Source organism: Schistosoma mansoni, chromosome 1, assembly GCF_000237925.1.
Source record: "Schistosoma mansoni strain Puerto Rico chromosome 1, complete genome".
Lineage (NCBI taxonomy): Eukaryota > Metazoa > Platyhelminthes > Trematoda > Strigeidida > Schistosomatidae > Schistosoma > Schistosoma mansoni.
This window is the reverse complement of record NC_031495.1, coordinates 64,004,511-64,026,566: the sequence shown is the minus strand read 5'-3', so window position 1 is coordinate 64,026,566 and position 22,056 is coordinate 64,004,511. Positions and strand designations below refer to the sequence as shown.

At 36.0% G+C, this 22,056-nt stretch overlaps 1 protein-coding gene across 1 annotated transcript in view; it reads left to right on the top strand.

The window, feature by feature from the left end:
* Nucleotides 1-22,056, top strand: part of Smp_001100 (hypothetical protein) — a gene marked incomplete at its 3' end in the record, with an annotated part of 88,121 nt that overhangs the window by 41,411 nt on the left and 24,654 nt on the right. Inside the window, exons 8-12 of the mRNA XM_018795185.1 lie at nt 1,000-1,122; nt 11,414-11,563; nt 14,473-14,604; nt 16,320-16,460; nt 17,682-17,819. Of these exons, the coding sequence (XP_018649523.1) occupies nt 1,000-1,122; nt 11,414-11,563; nt 14,473-14,604; nt 16,320-16,460; nt 17,682-17,819 (684 nt within the window). The remainder of the gene's footprint in view (nt 1-999; nt 1,123-11,413; nt 11,564-14,472; nt 14,605-16,319; nt 16,461-17,681; nt 17,820-22,056) is intronic.

The window sequence follows — 22,056 nt, the reverse complement described above, 5'->3', positions numbered from 1 at the left end:
TTGTAGTAGTAAAAACCGTGACCAGTGGTGTTCTACTTGGTCTATTGTGAGATAGTAACTCACTGAGCATAATGGTGGACGGTGGCTCAACTTCTTGGATTCGCTGAAGTTAGACATTAACACTGTTGGATTCCGGTTCAGTGATCTAGAGGTTTTATTAGGGTGACATACACGGAGCTTTTGACTTGAAGGTCTAATCTATAAGGTAGTGGAGCAACGTCAGGAGATGCATTCTCATGGTAGCTGATGACATTCAATTGGTTCACACTCTATTCGTTCAGTCAGGATCCTGGAGCCCATATGCACTATTGGTTTGGAATCAGGATTCCCCAAATCCCCTAGGTAAATCCGTATATCCACCAGCCAAGTTAAAGCGCTAGACATTGGTTTTTCGTCCTCTCAATTCCGCAAATAGCATCTCCGCCCTTGCGAGAATTCAATGAGTGAGACTTCCCCAACAGTGGCTGTATGCGTGTGGCCATGTGAGAGCATTTGGAGAGGGAGAGCTTACTCTTTCCACGTATCAAGGGACCATGGATGCTCTGAAGACTGTATAACACAAGGGATGTTATAACAGGAATATATTAGTTAAAGTAGATACAAGCGAAGTAGAACCACTGCCGCATGGGCCAGTCTATGGCGTATGATTAACTGAATGCGCGTTGATTGTCCTTGACCTTGACGGGGATCGATGATCTGTTCAAAATTTAGTGACCCAACCGCCGGATACTTTGGCTAGAGTTCAGTGACATTTCACTGGTCCTACACCATCTTTGTTTACCTTGAACCGTAAGGATCTACAGGTAAATAACTGAAAATTTGTTCATCTTAAAAGTTGAGTTTCAAAGATAGATGGTTTTCTTTGAAGGGATATTGTTGAATAGTATTTCTGATCCTATTGAATTGTATGCAATGATCTTGTTAACATGCATCATCTTTTCTTTCCACACAATACAATCAATGTTTAATAATGAATTTCTTTTTATCATTTATCATTAGAAATGCCATGTGAATCAGATCCTTATAGATGTCATCATGGAGGAAAATGTATAGATTTACCAAGTGGTGATTATAAATGTATCTGTCCATGGGGAACTCGAACTTCACAAGATAGAAAATCTTGTAAGTTATTGTTTTTTTTGAAAAATTGTTATCATTTAATTTTCTAAAAGTATTGCTTAAAAATTTCTAGACAATATTTCATTTGAGCAAAGACGGATAGTGGCTAGAAGGGGAATCCACGATGCGCGTTTCATCCTATTTGAGACTCATCAGTTGGATGTACCTGCATCTCAGAGATGATGTTCACTCTGACTCGAACTCAATAACTTTCGTTTCAAATACCATCGCGTTATAAACTCAGCTACTGAATCCTGATAACCACTTCCTTATAAAATAAGGTGAAGTTTAAATTCACTTGGTATTGTTTGTTTGAATCTTCCCATTGACTGCAACTGATCAGTCTCTTATTGGCATATGTGCATACTGAGCGTATTTCCTCGATGTAGCCTTAATTCACAAGCATTATAAGCAAAGAGTGAACATTAAATCTGAGATGCAGGTGCATCCAGCTGACGAGTCCCAAATAGGACGAAACGCATGTCCTGGATTCCACTGATAGCCACTATCCGTCTTTGCTAATAAAGCTTATGAATTGAGGGGACATCGACGCAATATGCACAGTATGCACATATGGCTAATAAGAGACTAACCAGTTGCAGTCCAACACATCAATGGAAAGATTCAAACAAACAATACTAAGTGGATTTAACATTTCTTTCAATTTTTCAATCCAATTTGGGAAGAATTACAGAAGATTAAGAGGGTGAAAAAACAATCCATCTTCGAAGTTTCCTGTTACTCAAACTGTACATTCGTATTCAATCATTTAACAAATAAAATAGTTCAGAAGAGGTTTTGTGGAGAATTTAGTATTTCCATAGTTGAAATCATGAGTAAATTGAAGATAGACCACCATGGAAACCTGGAAGCACTGGACGGCCGTTTCACCCTACTGTGACACTTCTCAGCAGTGAGCATCCACGATCCCACCTCTCTGAGTGGTTTCGAAGTTAAGTGCCCGCACACGAGACTAATAGTTACTGGGTTTGAATCTCACTCTCGTGCGGGACCGTGGATACGCACTGCCGAGGAGTCCCACAATAGGACGAAATGGCTGTCTAGCTGGGTAAATAATTGCCAATGCATTGTACGGATAAATATAACAGTGCAGTATTTCTCACCATTTCTCTCTCGCAGACATACAAAGTAGTTTATTAATTTATTTGAGCACATAAACGTTGGTTCAAGGGGGCACCAATTACATATGCGTCACATAATAACAATGAAGCCAGTAGTAGTTTTCATTGATTTGTGTGAGGGCTGTGATACTACTCGGATGCTAAAATGGAAGCACGTAGATTTTTCAGGGGATCACTCCTTAATCCTTTGACCTGAAGTTCTAATCCAGAAAGCCGTGGAGCAACGTCAGGTGATGCATTCCTATGGTAGCTCGTGACCAATAATTGGTTCTAACGTCATTTGTTTCTTACAGAATCCTGGAGCCCATTTGCACTATTGGTTTATGATATGGCTCCTAGTTAAACGTTAATTTTCATAGTTGAAAGCATGAGTCAATTGAAGCTAAACCATCAGGGAAAACCTGGAAGCACTGGACGGCCGTTTCGTCCTAGTGTGGGACTCCTCAGCAGTGCGCATCCACGATCTCGCCTCACGAGATTCGAACCCAGTGCTACCAGGTTTCTCCTGGTAGTTTAGCTTCAATTGACTAATGCTTTCAACTATGAAAATACTGAAATCTTCACAAAAGCCCCTTCTGATTATAAACGTTGACTGTTATGATTGCGCCATCACTGATACGTCTTCTTTTTCGGCTCTTAAGCTCTACTAGTAAAACCGAAACACCGTGGCCATGTGAGGTAGAGTTGACTCTCCTCACCTTCAGTTGTACCAAAGCATTTAGGGACAAACCAACTAGTAGCTTTATATCTTTTATACATGATGCATAAAAGTACACACTTTAAGAGATATGGAAAAAATTCTTTCAGACAGAATGGAATCAAGATCATGTCCTAATATGCATTCAGTAGATTCATTTCATTTTTAATGAACAACAGATAATAATCAGATCACCTTAAAAAGCTCCAAATTGACTGACCAACTAACTAACTGATTGACTGTTACTATTACTGTACATATATCCATCCATTTGTTTCATTTTGAACATGTTCACAAATACAAGAGAAATGTGACCAGGAAAGAAATATATAACTTTTTTTAATAAAAAAAAGGGGGGGAGGAGAATATGTGATCCCGATCATGTTTTGGATCCAATTAAACAAACATAATCAAGATGAAAAACAGATAGGAAAGACAGAAAATGATTAAAAAAGAAAAGAGGTAACAATAACAAATGGAAAAAAAAATTTAGAATCAAGAAATTTTTTTGTGTAGTTGAAAAATTCCTTATTGCAGTAAAGTAAAATGTACAAAAAGAAAATGGAACAAATAGACTTTATAAGCAATAATTGGGAATAGTTATCAATGGAATTCACGATGCGCGTTCCGTCGTATTTGGGACTCATCAGCTGGATATACCTGCATCTCAGAGTTGATGTTCACTCTGGCACTCGAACCCAGTACCTTTCGCTTCAAACACCGTCGCATTATCTACTCAGCTACCGAGTTCTAATAGCCACTTGCTTATGCAATGGAGTGAAGTTTAAATTCACTTGGTATTGTTTGTTTGAATCTTCCCATCGATGTGTTAGGACTGCAACTGGTCAGTCTCTAATTGACATATGTGCATACTGTGCGTATTGCCTTGATATAGTCTTAGCAATGGAATCCAGGACTTGTGCTTCGTCCTATTTGGGAGTCGTCAGCTGGATGTACCTACATCTCAGAGTTGATGTTCACTCTGGAACTCGAACAAACAATACCAAGTGGATTTTACAAATAAACTTTGCTATGTAGAATAAATAGAATGTGGTTAGCAGTAGAATGTAGGATAGATATTTAGTCCTATTTGGTACTTATCAACTGGATGTATCTAAATCCCAGATTTAAAGTACACTCAGGGACTTGAATCCAGTACTATTGGCTTTTATATGTTATATACTTAGATACTAAGTTCGGATAGATATTTCCTTATGCAATAGGTATGAACTTTAGTTTAATTTAATTTCATGCAAACGTGTGTTCTAATGGTTATATCGAATGAACCTACACATAATGTGCATATCTTAACCGAGACTTAATATGTTTTAGACAAAATATCAACAATAAGATAATCCAATACGTTGAAATCAAATTAGATATTATAAGCAAATATGGATAGTTGCTAGCAGTGGAATCCAGGACACGCATTTCGTCCAATTTGGGGCTTGTCAGTCGGATGTACTTGCATCTCAGAGTTGATGTTTCTTTCTGGGACTCGAACCCAGTACCGTTCGCTTCAAATGTCATTGCGTTATCTATCTTTGCTTATAATACTTGTGAATTAAGGCCATATTGAGGCGATACGCACAGTATGCACATATGGCCAATAAGAGACTGATCGGTTGCTGTTCTAATCGTCGACCGAAAGATTAAACCAAACTATACCATGTGAATTCTAATTAGATATTGTTCTTCTTTCGAATAACATCATTTTTGATAACTTATTATAATTGTTAATGTTAACTAATTGAAAGTAGTCGATACAAAACCTTCTATGGATATATTTTGTATTCATTGAAACTTGTCTGTGAAGTTCTACCCCCTGTAGTGAACAAGAACACAAGTGGGGATAATCGAATGTACTCGAACACAATATACAGAATGTCTTAGTAAAATCTGAGAAACATACAGTAAATACTTCATTTGCAGTGTCAATCAATCTTCCCAGAATTCATTGTTCTTTCGTTTCTGCACCAATCATTCTTTGTTCTCGTTCTCTTTTCTTTGATCTTCTTAACTTTATACCTCCAGGCATTTCACTTTCGAATGATGATACATACTACTTATATTTGTCTACATCAGTAGCTCACACTACATCTCGATACGTAAAAGAATTTGTTTTCCTAAAATAATTTGATTATAAATCATTGAATACCATGGTGATGGACATTACAGTGGAAAGTATTAGGCTGTGGTCAAAGTTCTCTAAAACTGATATTGAAGATACGACTAGTATTCTAGTTTGACAACTAGCAACCAGTAACACCTATATTCAAAGCTTTCCCCAACCAATCGAAATCAGAAGTCAGATGCTAAGAGATCGGAAAGATATATTTGATACGTTATCAATATATCGAGAAGCATTTGCTCTAATCTGGCTAGTGAACGTAGGAGCTGTGTCCCACGCTGGTTCGTAACGTGATCTGGTACGGATGCATGACCGAAAGCCTTCAGTTTAACAAGTCCACTTAAAACAATGTGGTCAGCATGAAATGTCGAACACTTAATGAGCTATTGATTTAGGGGAATTATTTACAGCTGCAATATATTTACTCAAATTGATTAGTGTAAGCTAACCAAGAGCTAATCGATTACTAACAGTGAAATTTGTAATTTGTGAACGAACAAGGAACATCAACTCTTGTGTTTCATCTGACTACATCTAGTTATCTTTAACAACTTAGTATAATATACAACAATAACAAGCTATTTTGTTCAGTATCCATATTTCAAACATGATTGATGAGGAGTTTAATAGGCTTTAAAGACTAAATCATCACATAAGATTAACAACATTCAGAATTAAACTAATTGCAAACAATAATTTATTCAGCTTCCAACCTCATTTTAGGCTACTTAGTAGTGTTTATAGCCATTAGTTGATTAGAGGTAGTATGTCGGAGTCCTCGCTTGATCTGTATTTCATGCTGGTTCACACTGTTTGATAAGACTGACTTACAATCATCAGTTTTACCTCTCAATGACCACTTAATATAAATGTATCAGTCCTATAGGAGATCAACTGCTATTTAAGTGAAGAAATGGAAAACTCTCAGATTTTGAAACTGACTGACAAGTTTACAAATCCAGCAGAGAACATTAGTTCCTTTACGATTGTATATACACTTTACTAACGTGTTCAACATAGAATGAAACTTACCTAGGTTAAGTATGATTTCTTACAGACTACCCCTAATCATAGTTGAAAGCATGAGTCAATTGAAGCTAAACCATCGGTTAAGTGCTCTGGCGCGAGATTGATAGGTCATGAGTTCGAATCTCGCGAGGCGAGGTTGTGGATGCGCATTGTTGAGGAGTCCCACAATAGGACGAAACAGCCGTCCAATGCTTCCAGGTTTTCCCTGGTAGTCTAGCTTCAATTGACTCACGCTTTCAACTATGAAAATACTAAATCTCAACAAAAAACCCCTTCTGATAATCATATCCCCGATCAGTTAATACATAAAAACACTATTAGATAACGTAAAGCAAAGTTGATAGAACCTTTAAATCATCATTTATACCTTATAATAAAAGATCTTTATAGAGGTTTAATATCACTTAGGTATATCCATCTTAATAGATCATTAAGATAAATGTATAATCATTAGCCTAATTCCACTAATCAGCTGATACTAATTCCATCCAATATATAATGGTTAATGGACTACATTCATCATTTGACCTTTCAAAATTCCCATATAAAAGAACATGTTACTATGGAAATAGAAATTAAAAGGTAGTAAGAATAATAGGATTGAATAATCATTAACCATAAAGGGGGTTCTTCCGTGATTACATAATTAAAGGTGTATTAAAGATTTATGTTTCATTTATAAAGTACAACTATTTCTATCTCCTTGGGAATATGTATATATAGTGATGGTTTATCTAACTGATACGTCTTGCTAATTGAACCCTATGCTTGGTTCCTAAGCTATTCTTGTGACCTCCAAGCCAAATGTACACAGCGACTTGAACATGAGAGAAAAGGAGCAAAATATGCGAGAAGCACTTTACTCCGAAAGTTAATTTATGTTCAGAAAATATAGAGGGTTTTTTTGTATTTTAGAAGTTCTGGGGTTTTCATAGTTGAAATCATAAGTCAATTGAAGCTAGAACGCCATAGAAAACCTGAAAGCACTGGACCGCCTAATTGACTAACCATATTATTTAACTCCACTCACAACAATATAAAATGTTATATAATATATATGTACTAAACAAGATTACTTACTTACGCCTGTTACCCCTCGTGGAGGAGAATAGGCTGCCCACCAACATTTGCCATCCAACTCTGTCTTGAGAAATCCTTTCCAGTTCTTTCCAGTAAACATTCATCCTTTTCATATCTGCTTCTATTTCCTGACGTAATGTGTTCTTTGGCCTTCCTCTTTTCCGCTTCCCTTCACCATTCCAAGTTAGGGATTGCCTCGTGATGCAGCTTGGTGATTTCCTTAATCTATATCCGATCCACTTCCAACGTCCTTTCCTAATTTCTTCCTCAACTGGATGATGATTTGTCCTCTCCCATAAAACGTTGTTGCCGATAGTATCCGGCCAGTGAATGTTGATTATTTTGCGTAAACAACTGTTTGTAAATAGTTGTACCTTCTTGACGGTGGATGTAGTAGTTCTCCACGTTTGAGCTGCGTACAGTAAGACTGTCTTGAAGATTCTCACTTTGAAGTTATTTGACAGTTGTTTTGAGTTCCATAAGTTTTTCAAACGTACAAATGCTGCCATTGCTTTGCCAATCCTCCTTAACTAAACAAGATATTTTACAGTCTTTTTATGATGCTTTATAAGCATGAATACCATTTTTCTTGTATCATATTCTAATAAAGTGTAGATAGATGAGGAAAAACTATCGGAAAATTGGAATGCCACAGTTAAGTGTTCTCTCTACTGCAAATCTCACGTAATTATATAGTTCAATTAACAAATACAATGTTTAATATAAAAGAATAAAAGAGATGAAGGAAAACAATGTTAGAGTATTCATAAAGTTGTACAACCAATGATCTGTCCATAAGTTTACCAAACATATTGGTCACATTACCAGACAACTGAGCCAAAGAGTTAGTGAATACCTACCTCTATGGTTAAGAAAAAGTACTGTCAAGACAATACACAGCTCGGTTCTATTATACTTGATCGACAGCGGTCATGTAGTATATAGAAATAGGTCATTTAAAATTATTTATCGTATTCTTATTAGTTCTCCTCATGGGGTTCGATCTTGTCTCTTTCACATAGCAGAAGCTATAGGAATTCGAGCCAACAATCCAAGTCTTTGTGTTCATAAGAGATTTGTAACACCTTAATAAATGATTATATTTTCTTTACTCTTTCTTCGTTTATTTTTCTTCACCTCTTCTTATCATTTTCTTTCTAATCACTGATTTATTTTTTCCTTTATGTAACATTGATTCAAGATTTTATTATTCTTATTACAACTAGTACACTTGTCATCAAACTACTAAATTGTACTTGTTTATTATGTTTAGTTATTGTTATAATTGACTTATAAGCTACCTTGATGGGTATGATAAATTACTAACCATTCCACGAAACCTACTTCTGATAATAATCATCATGTGCTCACTAGTGACTGGCTTCAAAAGGTATATTCCTGGAGTTCTAGTGAGAAGCAGTGACCAGTAGAGTTCAACCGGGTCTGTTGTGAGATCGTAACTCACTGAAGACAATGGTGGACGGTTGCTCAAACTTCGTGGGTTGGTTGAAGTTGAACATTAATACTGCTGGATGCCAGCTTGGTGGTCTAGATGTTAAGCATCAGGGCGCGCGATCTATAGGTATTGGGTTCGAATCTAACTCACGTGTGGTATCGTGGATACACACTTCTGAGGAGTCCCATAATAGGACGAAACGGCCGTCCAATGCTTCCAGGTTTTCTATGTTGGCCTAGATTTAATTAACTCATGAATTCTACTATTGAATTTTGTATATGCATATAAATATTACTGTATATTAGAGTGAAGCCTGATGAGGATTATATCGAAAAAAGAAGATAACTTGATTCAAACATTTTACCTTTTCTTCCCTACTATCTTTATGTATTCTGATAGTAAATGAAAAATATAATTAATTTTCAATCACTTTATCAGTATTATCTTATTTTCCAATAATTTGTTTTCCCTCCTTACAATGATGACTTGGTTAAATGTATATGTTTATGATTGTTGAGAGAATTGTTTAAATTCACACTTATATGATTATTTAAACATATAAACATTGGTACAAAGGAGGCATCGAACAGATATACGCCACAGATATCATTCGATTAGTGTGAGGGATGGGATGCTGCTCGGATGACCAAACAGAAGCACGTGATTTTATTAGGGGGCCATATCCAGAGCCTTTGACTTGAAGATCTATTCCAAAAGACAGTGAACCAACGTTAGGAGATGCATTCTCATGATAGCCGGTGACCAATAATTGGTTCATATGTATCTGGTTCCTTCAGGATCCTGAAAGCTATATGCATCACTGGTTGGGAATCGAGGTTTCCCAACTCCCTTCGGTGGACCCTTAGTGTCCACCAACCAGGTTGCACTGCCAGACATTCGGTTTTCGTCCTCTCAATTTCGTAAACAGTAGTGATGTCACAAGAAGGCAGTGAGTAGAACTTACCCTACAGTGGTTGTATGCACATGGCTATGTGAGAGCATATGGAGAGGGGAGCTGACTCTTCTTACTCTAGGCCATACCAGGGCATTCGAGGGCAAATTCACACCAAGATTAATTAAAGTTATGAAGATTATCATGTATTTCATTTCTTTTATGTATGGGGTTTATTCGATTCCACGATCATTCATGAGGACTTTAGCACAGATCGACTGAAACGATGAAACTAAACTAACACCAACAAAGTAATGAGATATCATCTCTATGAAATATAAAGGTTCTGAAATTGAAATTTTGTAAAGTTATAAGGATCTGTTGTTGATAAGTCGGCAATTATGACTAATGGTCGCATGGTTTTCGCAAGGTTATTCTAATTTACATAAGTTTATCAAGTTGCATACAATTTTCCTGACATAACTGAATCTAATGATTGGAATTACTGTAATTTCCCTTATTTTAATACTGTGAGAAACACAAAGAAGTTGAGTTATCATTATGGTTGTGCGAATATTGTAAGTTTTTTGAGATCACGAACTGACGTACGTTTAACAGCCACTGAAAACCTAGAAGCACTAAACAGCTGTTTTGTACGCGTATGCGAACATTCAGTGATGCATATCCACGATCAGAAGGAGTTTTGTGGAGATTTCAGTATTGTCATAGTTAAAATCATGAGTCAATTGAAGCTAGACCACCATGGAAAACCTGGAAGCACTGGACGGCCGTTTCGTCCTATAGTAAGAGTCCTCAGCAGTGCACATCCACGATCCCGCCTCGCGAGATTCGATTCGCGAGACTGGTAGGTCCTGTGTTCGAATCTCGCGAGGCGGGATCGTGGATGCTCATTCCTGAGGAGTCCCATAGTAGGACGAAACGGATGTCCAGTGCATATCCATGAACTTACAATCGGGTCTTGAACCTACAACTGTCGATTTTGTTCACAAAAGCTTGACCTCTAGACCATTGAGCCATAGCCAAGTTGTACATGCGTTCAACCCTAGTCAATTCACTATACTGAAGATCGTGTGAATGTAGATACATAATGCTTAGCAGCCCCATATTAAGACAGATGGCTATCTAGTGTTTTCAGGGTTTTGACGGTTCCCTAACTTTGATTGGTTCATGATCTGAATAAGATTGAGTCATCATTCATTATCAATATAAGTCTGGTAGTTTTTTTCATGACAACATATTTAGTCAGCTCTTATTGCGATACAAACACTTATGAGCGAATAACTTGATTTGACCTTCATTAATAAATTGACCATATTTTGGATAGTGGTTGGCTGGTAAGATCTACGATATGTGCTTCTTCGGGTCTGAGACTCATCAGCTGCCATCAAATCTACAATTCAGAGCTAAGTTTAGTAATACTATTGGTGTGACTTATTTCATCAGGCTAGAGAATCATGATATTCAATAACTTGTTCAGAGGGTATGATATTTATGAATTTCAAGTATTTCAGTTCCACTTAATAATGATAAATCATAACATAGTTGAAAACGCGAGTCAATTAATGTTAGACCACCATGGCAAACCTGGAAGCACTGGACAACCGTTCCGTCCTATCATGGGACTCCTCATCAGTGCGCATCCACGATCCCGCACTCGCGAGATTCGAACCCAGGACCTACCAGTCTCGCGCCAGAGCACTTAACCGACAGACCACTGAGCCGGCATCCAACGGTATTAATGTCTACCTTCAACTGATTCACGATCATAACAGTTTATCTCAGTGTCAGTGTCCTAGATGATAGACGCTATTTACTTGTGAATTCTTTCCTTTACGTTTATATTCAGGCATAGAAGATAAAGAACTTCATTTTGATATATGCCAGTTGTATAAATCATCTGTATGTAAAAATGGTCAATGTATACCACGTGGAAATACATATGAATGTGTATGTAATGAAGGATTTGAACCATCAGAAGATCGTAAAACATGTCAATGTAAGTTTTCTATAGTCTTCTATAATAGCTTTTTTTCTATTCATTAACTTTATAAAGTTGATATTTGTTATTCAAAAGTCAATTTAACAGCTTGACAATATATAGCACATTGCTTATTGTCTAAGATTTTTTTAGCGAGTTGGCTTTCTACGGGATGGAGTCGCTAACCCCATGACCAACCCTCCTCCTTTACCCGGGCTTGGGACCTGCAGTAGCCCCCGGAGGAGCTACATGCGGACAGGTGGAGAACTACGTAAGCCATCATCCAGAAGATACAAGTGTTTATTAACAGTTGACTACGCAAGATACTTCGAATCCGTTGGCCAGACACTATCAGCAACAAGTTACTGTGGGAGACAACAAACCAGATTCCAGAGGAGGAAGAAATCAGGAGGAGGCGCTGGAAGTGGATAAGACACGCATTGAGGAAATCACCCAATCGCGTCACAAAACAAGCCCTCACATGGAACCCTGAAGGCCAAAGGAGAAGAGGAAGACCAAAGGACACAGACAGACATGAAAAGAATGAACAAAAATTGGATAGAACTAGAAAAGAAGGCCCAGGACAGAGTGGGTTGGAGAATGCTTGTCGGTGGTCTATGCTCCATTTGGGAGTAACAGGCGTAAGTAAGTAAGTAAGTAAGTAAGCCTATTGTCTAAGAGACAAATATGACAAACGATTATAAGCAGAGATAATGCGGTAGCTAGCAGTGGAATCCAGGATGTGCATTTCTTCCTATTTAAGACTCATCAGCTGGATGTACCTACATCCTAGATTTGATGTTCAGTTCAGGACTCCAGCCCAGTACCATTCGCCATCCAACTTTGCTTATAATTCTTATGACTTGAAGCAATCTCGAGACAATTAGCACAAGATTCACATATATATATCAATAAGAGATTGATCAATTGTAATCCTAAATATCATTGGGAAAATGAATGATACACAATGCTGTTAGTTATTTGTAGAAGAAAAAAACAAAATATATATATCTATTAGACAATGATTGTTAATTATTACAATTTTTGGACACTGATTACCTTATCAGATGTTAAAAAAAACAAAAAAAACAAAATTAAACAGTTTCAATCCAAGAAAAAAGATTAATCGACTACTTATAGCAACAAATGAAATTTGTTGCCTTGGTAACAAAAATGAATTAAAAAACACAAAAAATTTTTTTTCGAATTTTCCTGTCCATGATGTAATACCATATGTAGGTGAAACTTTATTTTTTTTACACATTTTTGAATAATGAACTAGTTATTATCAAGGGAAAAAAAGAAGGAAAATGACAACAATATGGATGGTGATGATGATAATGACTATTGGTTTAAGTGTTTAATTATAGACTGTTGAACAAAGAATCTTCTTAATGTTGAACATCTGTTCTATATATATTTATATGTAGATAAAGAAAAATAGATTATGTAACAACTGATTCATTCTAAAGGAAAGGTGGATAGTAACTAGCATTGGAATCCGGGATGCATGTTTCATCCTATTTGGGACTTATCAGTTGGATGTACCTGTATCTTAGAGTTGATGTTCACTTTGGGATTCGAACCCTGTACCGTCCGCTTATGTCTCATGCACTCGTTATTTTATTCATATTTGCTGATATTATCAATTCATTTATTTCGCACCTCTAATTACCTTTCGTTATTGTAACAAGACACATTTTAATCATCTTAGTGTATTCACGTTATAAATCATCACTAACTTATTAAGCATATTGTTATTATTCATATTACTTAATCTTTTTATTACATTATCATGGTTATTCCTTGTGTCACGTGTCCTCACGGAACTAGTACATAAAGTTAGGCATTAAGACCGTTAAATGCCAGCTCAGTGATCTAGAGGTTAAGTGTTAGGGCGCGAGACCTATAGGTCTTGGGTTCGAATCCCGTGGAGCGGGACCATGGATGCCCACTGTTCAAAAGTCCCATACTAGGACGAAACAACCGTCCAGTGCTATCAGGTTTCAAACGGTGGTCCATCTTAGATCAACTCATGAATTCAGCCATTAAATGGGTAATGTGAAAATAAGCATAAGTACTGAACCCCTCTCAATTATTACCTATTGGGATAGGGCTGATAATCAAACAAAGAAACAATTATGATATCTAAAGAACTATTAAGACTAATGGAAGTGATAGAAACAAAATATTGAACATTTTCGGGAAGAATTCCTTCCCCGAAACGTTTTATACTAAATATAGAAAGTGAAATAATAATCGATAATCAATAATCTGAAGAATGCAGATCAATATGATATCCTATACAAAGTTAAATGTAATTAGAGAGAAGATAATTCACACCTTAGACAAACTCCATCACATTACATTAACGGAATAATCCGTTTGAATAGTTTGGACATCGAAAGTTTGTCTATAATGTGCTTAGACCCCCCCACACACACAAATAGATTGCTTAATTTACTTTACAGCAGCAAGCAATCTGCAGCAATTCGGAAGACTCTCCCTGTCTCCCACATTTTCCGGACATTCCATATACCTATAAAAATTGTCACTCTGGTTGTTAGAAGGTGCATCGGCCTCAGGACTTCCAAAAGAACTCAGTTTTCATCATGAGACGTCATAATTATTCCTTCTACTCCCAAGGCAGAGTTTAAATGGTTTGAATAATTTTTTCTTGTTAGCGTTTTTTTAGCGAGTTAGCTTTTCTACGGGATGGAGTCGCTAACCCCTTGCCCAACCCTCCTCCTTTACCCGGGTTTGGGACCGGCAGTAGCCTCCCGTAGAAGCTACAGGCGGAGTTACTTTACTTTACGCCCTTTACAAAAGATTATTAACACTGATTTGTAACTCCGCTCCATTTGTTTGAATGGTAACAAAATCAATATAATCTTTATTAAATTATTTTTTTTAATATTTCTTACTAGATAAAGTTGATATTTGTTCTGTTCATCGAGGATATTTATGTACTAATGGACAATGTATACCAGCCGGTCGTGATTTCTTTTGTGAATGTAATCCCGGTTTTACTTTATCTTATGATCGTAGAAGATGTATGAGTAAGTTCATTGATAAGATCTAATAGATTAGTGAAAATGAATGATTTTGTTGAGTTCTAATGTGAAATGATTATTATCCCTTTGTAATATATTGAGGATTGGCAAAGCAAGGGCAGCATTTCTACAATTGAAGAACATATGGAACTCAAAACAACTGTCAACCAACTTCAAAGTGACAATCTTCAATATGAATGTCAACACAGTTCTTCTGTACGGAGCTGAAACGTGGAGAACTACTACATCCATCGTCGAAAAGGTACAAGTATTTATAAACAGTTGTTTATGCAAAATACTCAACATTCACTGGCTGGATACTATCATCAACAGCGTTTTGCGGGAGAAGACAAGCAAGCTTCCAGATGAAGAGGAAATTAGGAAAAGACGGTGTAAGTGGATCGGATATAGATTAAAGAAATCCCCAAATTGCATCACAAGGCAATACCTAATTTGGAATCCGGAAGGGAAGTGAAAAAGAGGAAGGCCGAAGAACATATTACGCCGGAAGATTGAAGCAAATATGAAAAGGATGAATGTTAACTGGTAAAAACTCGAAAGGATTGCCTAGGACAGAGTTGGGTGGAGAATGGTGGTGGGCGGCCTATGCTCCTCGACGAGGGGTAACAGACGTAAGTAAGTAAGTACTATATCAACAATTGTTACTCAAAGTAGTAGTGAGCTTTTTGATTATTTAAGTTACGCTTAATATATACTACTAACGTAGATTTCATTTTATCATTTCATATAGAAAAAGAACTCATAAACATATAGTTGAAATCGTGAGTCAATTGAAGCTAGATCACCATGGAAAACCTGGAAGCACTGGATAGCCGTTTCGTCCTATTATGGGACTCCTCAGTAGTGCGCATCCACTATCCTGCCTCGAGAGATTCGAACCCAGGACCTACAAGACTCATGATTTCAACTATGAAAATACTAAAATCTCCACAAGATACCCATCTGATATTAATCAACATATGCTCACTAGTGACTGTCTTCAGTGGTATATTCCTGGAGTTCTAGTGAGAATCAGTGATCAGTGGAGTTCAACCAGGTCTGTTGTGAAATATCAACTCACTGAAGAAAATGGTGAAAGGCGGCTCAACTTCGTGGGTTGGTTAAAGTTAGACATTAACACCATGGAATGCCAGCTCAGTGATCTAGATGTTAAGCGTTGGAGCCCGAGTCCTGGGTTCGAATATCGCCCGCGTGCAGTATCGTGAATGCTCACTGCTCAGGAGTCCCACAATAGAACGAAACTGTCGTCCTGTACTTCCAGGTTTTCCATGGTAGTCTAGCTTCATTTGACTCATGATTTCAACTATGAAAATATCATTATCACCAAGATCATAATCATTGTTATTTATACTCTATCATTTTAAAAAAAAGAGGACAAATGACTTCGTGACCCTATATACATATATACAGTAGTTTTTTTTGATCCGTTTATCCATTTTTCTAAAACTTTTGAAGTTTTTGAACATTTAGATTATAGTTGGCCATGGAATACAAGATGAACATTTTGTCCTATTAATGACTCAAAGGCCAAATGTACTTGTACCTCCCAGTGTTCATGTTCACATAGATAGCTTAACCTAGTACATGTCATTTCAAATATCGACGGATTAATTAAGAAGCTACTCAACTGATATATAGCAGTTATCATGGAAGTGTTTAATTAGTAGTATATTCATTTATTTTCATATATTTACTTATAGGTAAATGTGAAGAATTAGGACCAAGTATTTGTCCAAATGGTTATTGTATTGCTTTATCAAATGGTGATTATGAATGTCAATGTGAAATAGGTTATCAAAGTACATCGGATCATAAAAAATGTATCATGCAAATAGAAGAACGTGAGTAAATGTTCTTTTTACATATACTTAATTCATATTTCAGTAGTATTTATAACATCAAGGTCCTAGTATTGCATTTGATATTAGGGTAGATATTTAGAGAATAGATGAAATATGGTCAGCATCGGAATTCGAGATTCTTATTTCATTCCATTTGGAACTCATCAGCTGAAGTTAACTACATCTCAGATTTACATTTCATTCGTGGTCTCGAACTTAGTACCTTACGTTTCAAACATCATCAAGTTATACACCTATTTACTGATGTCTCTGGGTTCGACTGACGAATCCCAAATAAGATGAAACAAGTATCCCAGATTCCATCGCTAAACCCATTCCATCTGCTCCATGCTAACTTGTGTTACAATGGCTATGTCGAGGAAATCCTCATTGTATCCATATACGTCAACCAGAAATGTTGGAATATCAACAACGGGATAATCTAATCCATTTTAAATTGAAGTAAATATTTATGTTGAAAAAATAGTAAAGATATAGCCTTAGCTGAATGTATGAAATCGCATATTTACTCAATAAGGCTACTTTTATATTCGTTTAAACAAATAGTAACAGTAGTATCTTTTGGTTTTATTTCTAAGATTCAGTAGAATCGATGAGACACTTAAAAGTCCAAACATATTCAATGACCTTTGATTGACCTATATCTTGGTTTTAATTTATATGTTACGTTATATACTTACCCTATGCATGATATGGGGATGCCGGCTTAGTGCTCTAGAGGTTAAGTGCTTGCACGCGTGACTGGTAGGTCCTGGGTTTGAATCTCACGAGGCGGGATCCTGGATGTGCACTGCGGAGCAGTCCCACAATAGGACGAAACGGCCGTCCAGTGCTTCTAGGTTTTCCATGGTGGTCTTGCTTCAATTTACTCGTGATTTCAACTATATATAAAAAAATATGCATTATATCTTTAATGATAAGCTTCATTAAGTAGTATTTTATGACCTTTAAACAGTGTATGTAACTATAAGATGGATGTTGACCATCAGTGGAATCTAGGATGCACGTTCCGTCCTATTTCGGACTCATCAGCTGGATATACCTGCATCTTAGAGTTGATCGATCCGGGACTCGAACCCTGTACCGTTCGCTTCAAATTCCATCTAGTTGTTCACTTAGCTACTGACCTCATTTAGTCTGATTAACAAAATCATTTGTCATATTATGCTCTCAATTTTGTTTCTTGTTTTGATTAAACAGCTAATTCGAATATACATTTTGCAAAAACTGTTCAATATTACAAAAATAAATACTATGGTGATAAAGAAAATGAAGCTTATGAACATTCAATAGAAATGAATAAACCAAAATTACAAATTGATCAGTCCGAAATTGATGGTTAGTTCATAAATGTATACATGTGTACATAATGAGTTATTTGAATTTTGAATTATACACATATAGATTGTGTAGTTGGCTATTACACTCTGATCTTGGCCCTCAAATGCTCTGGTACATTTGAAGGTGAAGAAAGTTAGCTCTTCCTCTCGAATAGCTCTCACATGGTCACACGTGTACAATCACTGTCAAGTAAATACTACTCATTGGTTTCTCGAGGCGGGGGTGTTGTTTACAAAATTGAGAGGACGAAAAGCGAATGTCCGGCACTTTAACCTGGTTGGTAGATATGAAGGATCCACCTAATAGAGTTGGTAAACCCTGATTCCAAAACAATGGTGCACATGGGCTCCAAGATCTCGAGGTAACAAATGGCATATGAACCCATTGTTGGTCATTGGCTACCATAGAACTCCATATTCTTATGTTCCTCCACTGCATTATGGATCAGAACATTAGGTTGAAGGCTCCATGTGTGGCCTCCTAATAAAACCCACCTGCTTCTGTTTGGGCACCTGGGTAGTATCATAGCCCACACACAAATCAATTTACTTTTGTGGAGTACATGTATTCAGTGCCCCTTTGTACCAATATTTATGTGTTCAAATAAATAAATTTGATCCTGAATCTGCTTATATATATGTAATTGAAGGGTAGTGAAACTGTAAGGTAGCTCAAAACTAGAATATCAGTGATACATTTTGAATCTAAGGTATAATCATTTATATAGTAAGTGTTATACATCTAAGAGGATCATTTTTTGTCACAAATAATGAATAGTTTTGTGTTGTGTACTATTAATGTCGACGTATATAAATAGTATGTATCATCAATCAAAAATGAAATACCTAGAGGTACCTGAATAGGTCATGCGATTAATGGCCATTATGATGTATTAAAACAAACAAATAAACAGATATTATAGAGTTGAGATCGTGAGTCATGTGAAGCTAGACCACCATGGAAAACCTGTAAGCACTGCTTGACGGCCAACTCGTCCTATTATGGGACTCAGCAGTGCGCATCCACGATCCCGCACTCGCGAGACTCAAACCCGGGACCTACCAGTCTCGAGCGAGAGCCCTTAACCGATAGACCACTGAGCCGGCATCCAACGGTGTTAATGTTTAACTTCAACTGATCCACGAAATTGAGCAACCATTCACCAATGTCATCTATAAAATTACTAAAATCTCCACAAAACCCCTTCTGAAAATAAACAGATAACTTATTGAAATATATAGATGATAGGAACAGGTAGCCCAGATCATTAAGCAGGCCACCACATCCCATCTACTGACGTTTCGTAACTTAACATAAATAATAATTTCTTCAGATTAAATCAATAATCGAAATAAATCAACACCTTCTTAAATAGTACAAAGAGCACAATTGAGAGTATTTTTGATACAATCACAATCATAATAAATCTGAAGATATCTGAAGAAGTAACTGGCATTAAGTTACGAAACATCGTCAGCAATAACAAAAACAAATGGACTATAATTTATTGAATTCTTTTTCTGGATAATTGTACCCATTTCTTACCAATTCTATTACATAGTTGTTTTTCATATATGACAGGCCTAGAATTAATAGAAACCTCCCATATATATATATATATAAGTATCCAAATAGTAAACTGGAATGATAATAATAATAACAAAAAGAAGAAGAAGAAGAAGAGGAAGGAGGAGGAGGAGAAGGAGATCGTAGTAAACATTGTTGGTCTATGGTTTCATTACATTCTCTTTTCTTTTCTTTTCCAAAATCTGAACTATACAAAATATCAAACAAAAAGCAATAAGAAAAAAAAGAAAAGAAAAAGAAAGAAAAATTAAAGAGAAAAATTCTTACAATAAATAGAAAAAAATATAGGGGGGGAAACTATAATAATAATAGTAATATTAGTAGTAATGGTAACCTTTCCTTGTAATATCCATATTATTGACTAGGTGTTACTTGGTTAATTTATAACAATAATAATGATTATTATTATTACTATTAATAGTATGATTATTATTATGGGTTGTTTCAAAATCAAAAAAAAAAGAAAATGAGGGATGATGTAATGATACCTGGTAAAACAGAAAACTATTCATATATATAGAATATTGAATTATACAATAACTTTCATATACACTTGTACATAACATATAGAATGATATAATGTGGATGTAAAGTGTAAATACTACTAATAATACTACTAATAGTAATACTAATATCACTAATACCGCTACTACTACTACTACTACTACTACTACTAATACTACTACTAATACTAATACTAATAATACCAATATCATTAATACTACTGCTAATACTACTAATAATAATTATAGTAGTAATACTTTCTTATAATCTTGTTCCTTTTAAGTAACTTAAATTATAAATCACTTTTATAGGTATAATCTATGTATATAGAAATAAATTGAAAATTTCAAGTTTTTCATTATTATTCCCCACTGAAATACTTTTGTACTACAAAAAGGGTAAATTTGTATGAAGATAATTTTCAATGTTACCAGGTTGATGGTGTTAATGATAAGTTGAATGAAGGTTAAAAAAATGTTTAGGTTCAGTGTTTATAATTTGAGTTGTAAATTAATCAAATAGAATAACATAGTTAATTAATTATCGTTTATATTACGCCTGTTGCCCCCCTATAAATGATTGGTTAAATTTAGACAATAATACCGTTTGATGCTGGCTCAGTGGTCTAGGGAGTAGGCATTCGCGCGCGAGGCCAAAGGTGCTGTATTTGAATCCGCAGTGCGGGATCGTGGACGTGCACTGCTGAAGATTGCCATACTAGAACAAAACGGCCCTCCAGTGATTCTAGGTTTTCAGTGATGGTCTAACATTGATCACTTCAAGATTTCAATCAAATACTCAACAATCTCCACAACCACATAGTGATTATTCACTCACTTTATTTGAGAATATTCGATCAATTTAGAGTTGTATTGTTTATGAAATCTATTACTTTATACGTTACTTACTTACTTACTTACTAACGCCTGTTACCCCTTGTCGAGGAGCATAAGCCGCTCATCAGCATTCTCCATCCAACTCTTTCCTGAGCCTTCCTTTCCTGTTCTTTCCAGTTAACATTCATCTGCTTCTATTTCCCGATGTAATGTGTTCTTTGGCCTTCCTCGTTTTCGCTTCCCTTCCGGATTCCAAGTTAGGCATTGCCTTATAATGCGTTAGTTATTACTTATGTACAAAAGCGATGGCATTCCGAAGAGGAGATAGTTAGATGAAAACTAGTATGTTTGATTTGTAGATGTCAACCGTCAATTTGTTATGAACATCTTCATTTGTTTCCCAAATTACAATGGTTTCTGTTTGAATACCTCCGAAATGTTACAGCATTCATTAGTATCAATGATATCAATAACTGGAAGATTCGATCAATTTAATTCGTCCATAATCTAAGAAATATTACGGTTAAGGTATTCTATTTGATCACTACCCCTCATACTATCATACCAAAGTTAGTATAAGTCTATAGTTAAGATGATCGTCACTAGGCATTTTAGTAATCTAACCTTTTCTAAAACAAATAATTATACTTGGTACATATAATTACTTACACAATATAATAGAAGACACATTGGAACATTATACATATGAACATATTTATCTGTTTATAGATTAGTAGTCAATTTAAGACAGAACGAACTAATGTTAGACTGAATCAGAGTGTTGAGCATTTCAACAATCATGTAACTAATGAGTTATTTGGTTATTGACAATTGTTTTGAGTTTAAGCTCAGCTTTTTATTACATGATTTATTCATCCATCGAAATACGACTTATCCAATCTTAGCACTATGCCAAACCGATGAGGTTCGACCAGTATGAGCAGCCTAGTGTTCTTAATGGTCCTTTGTCTGTCTAACCCTTCCACTTGAGTCCAGAACACCAATGACAGATACTGCTATGCGAATCATTTAATTCAAACATACTTGATTTATATACTAGCTAAAACAGACTACATCACACCATAAAATAAGAGGTAATAACAATTGTACAAGATGAAGCCAAAATGTGACTGTCAACGTGAGAGACAATAATCAGTAAACTGAGTGTGATTTACGGAGAGTAAATCGTATAATAATAATATAGATACAAACAATCTAATCACTGAATAGTAAGTAAAGATGGATAGTGGCTAGCAGTGGAATCCAGTTTCACGCGCGTTTCGTCCTATTCGGGACTCGTCAGCTGG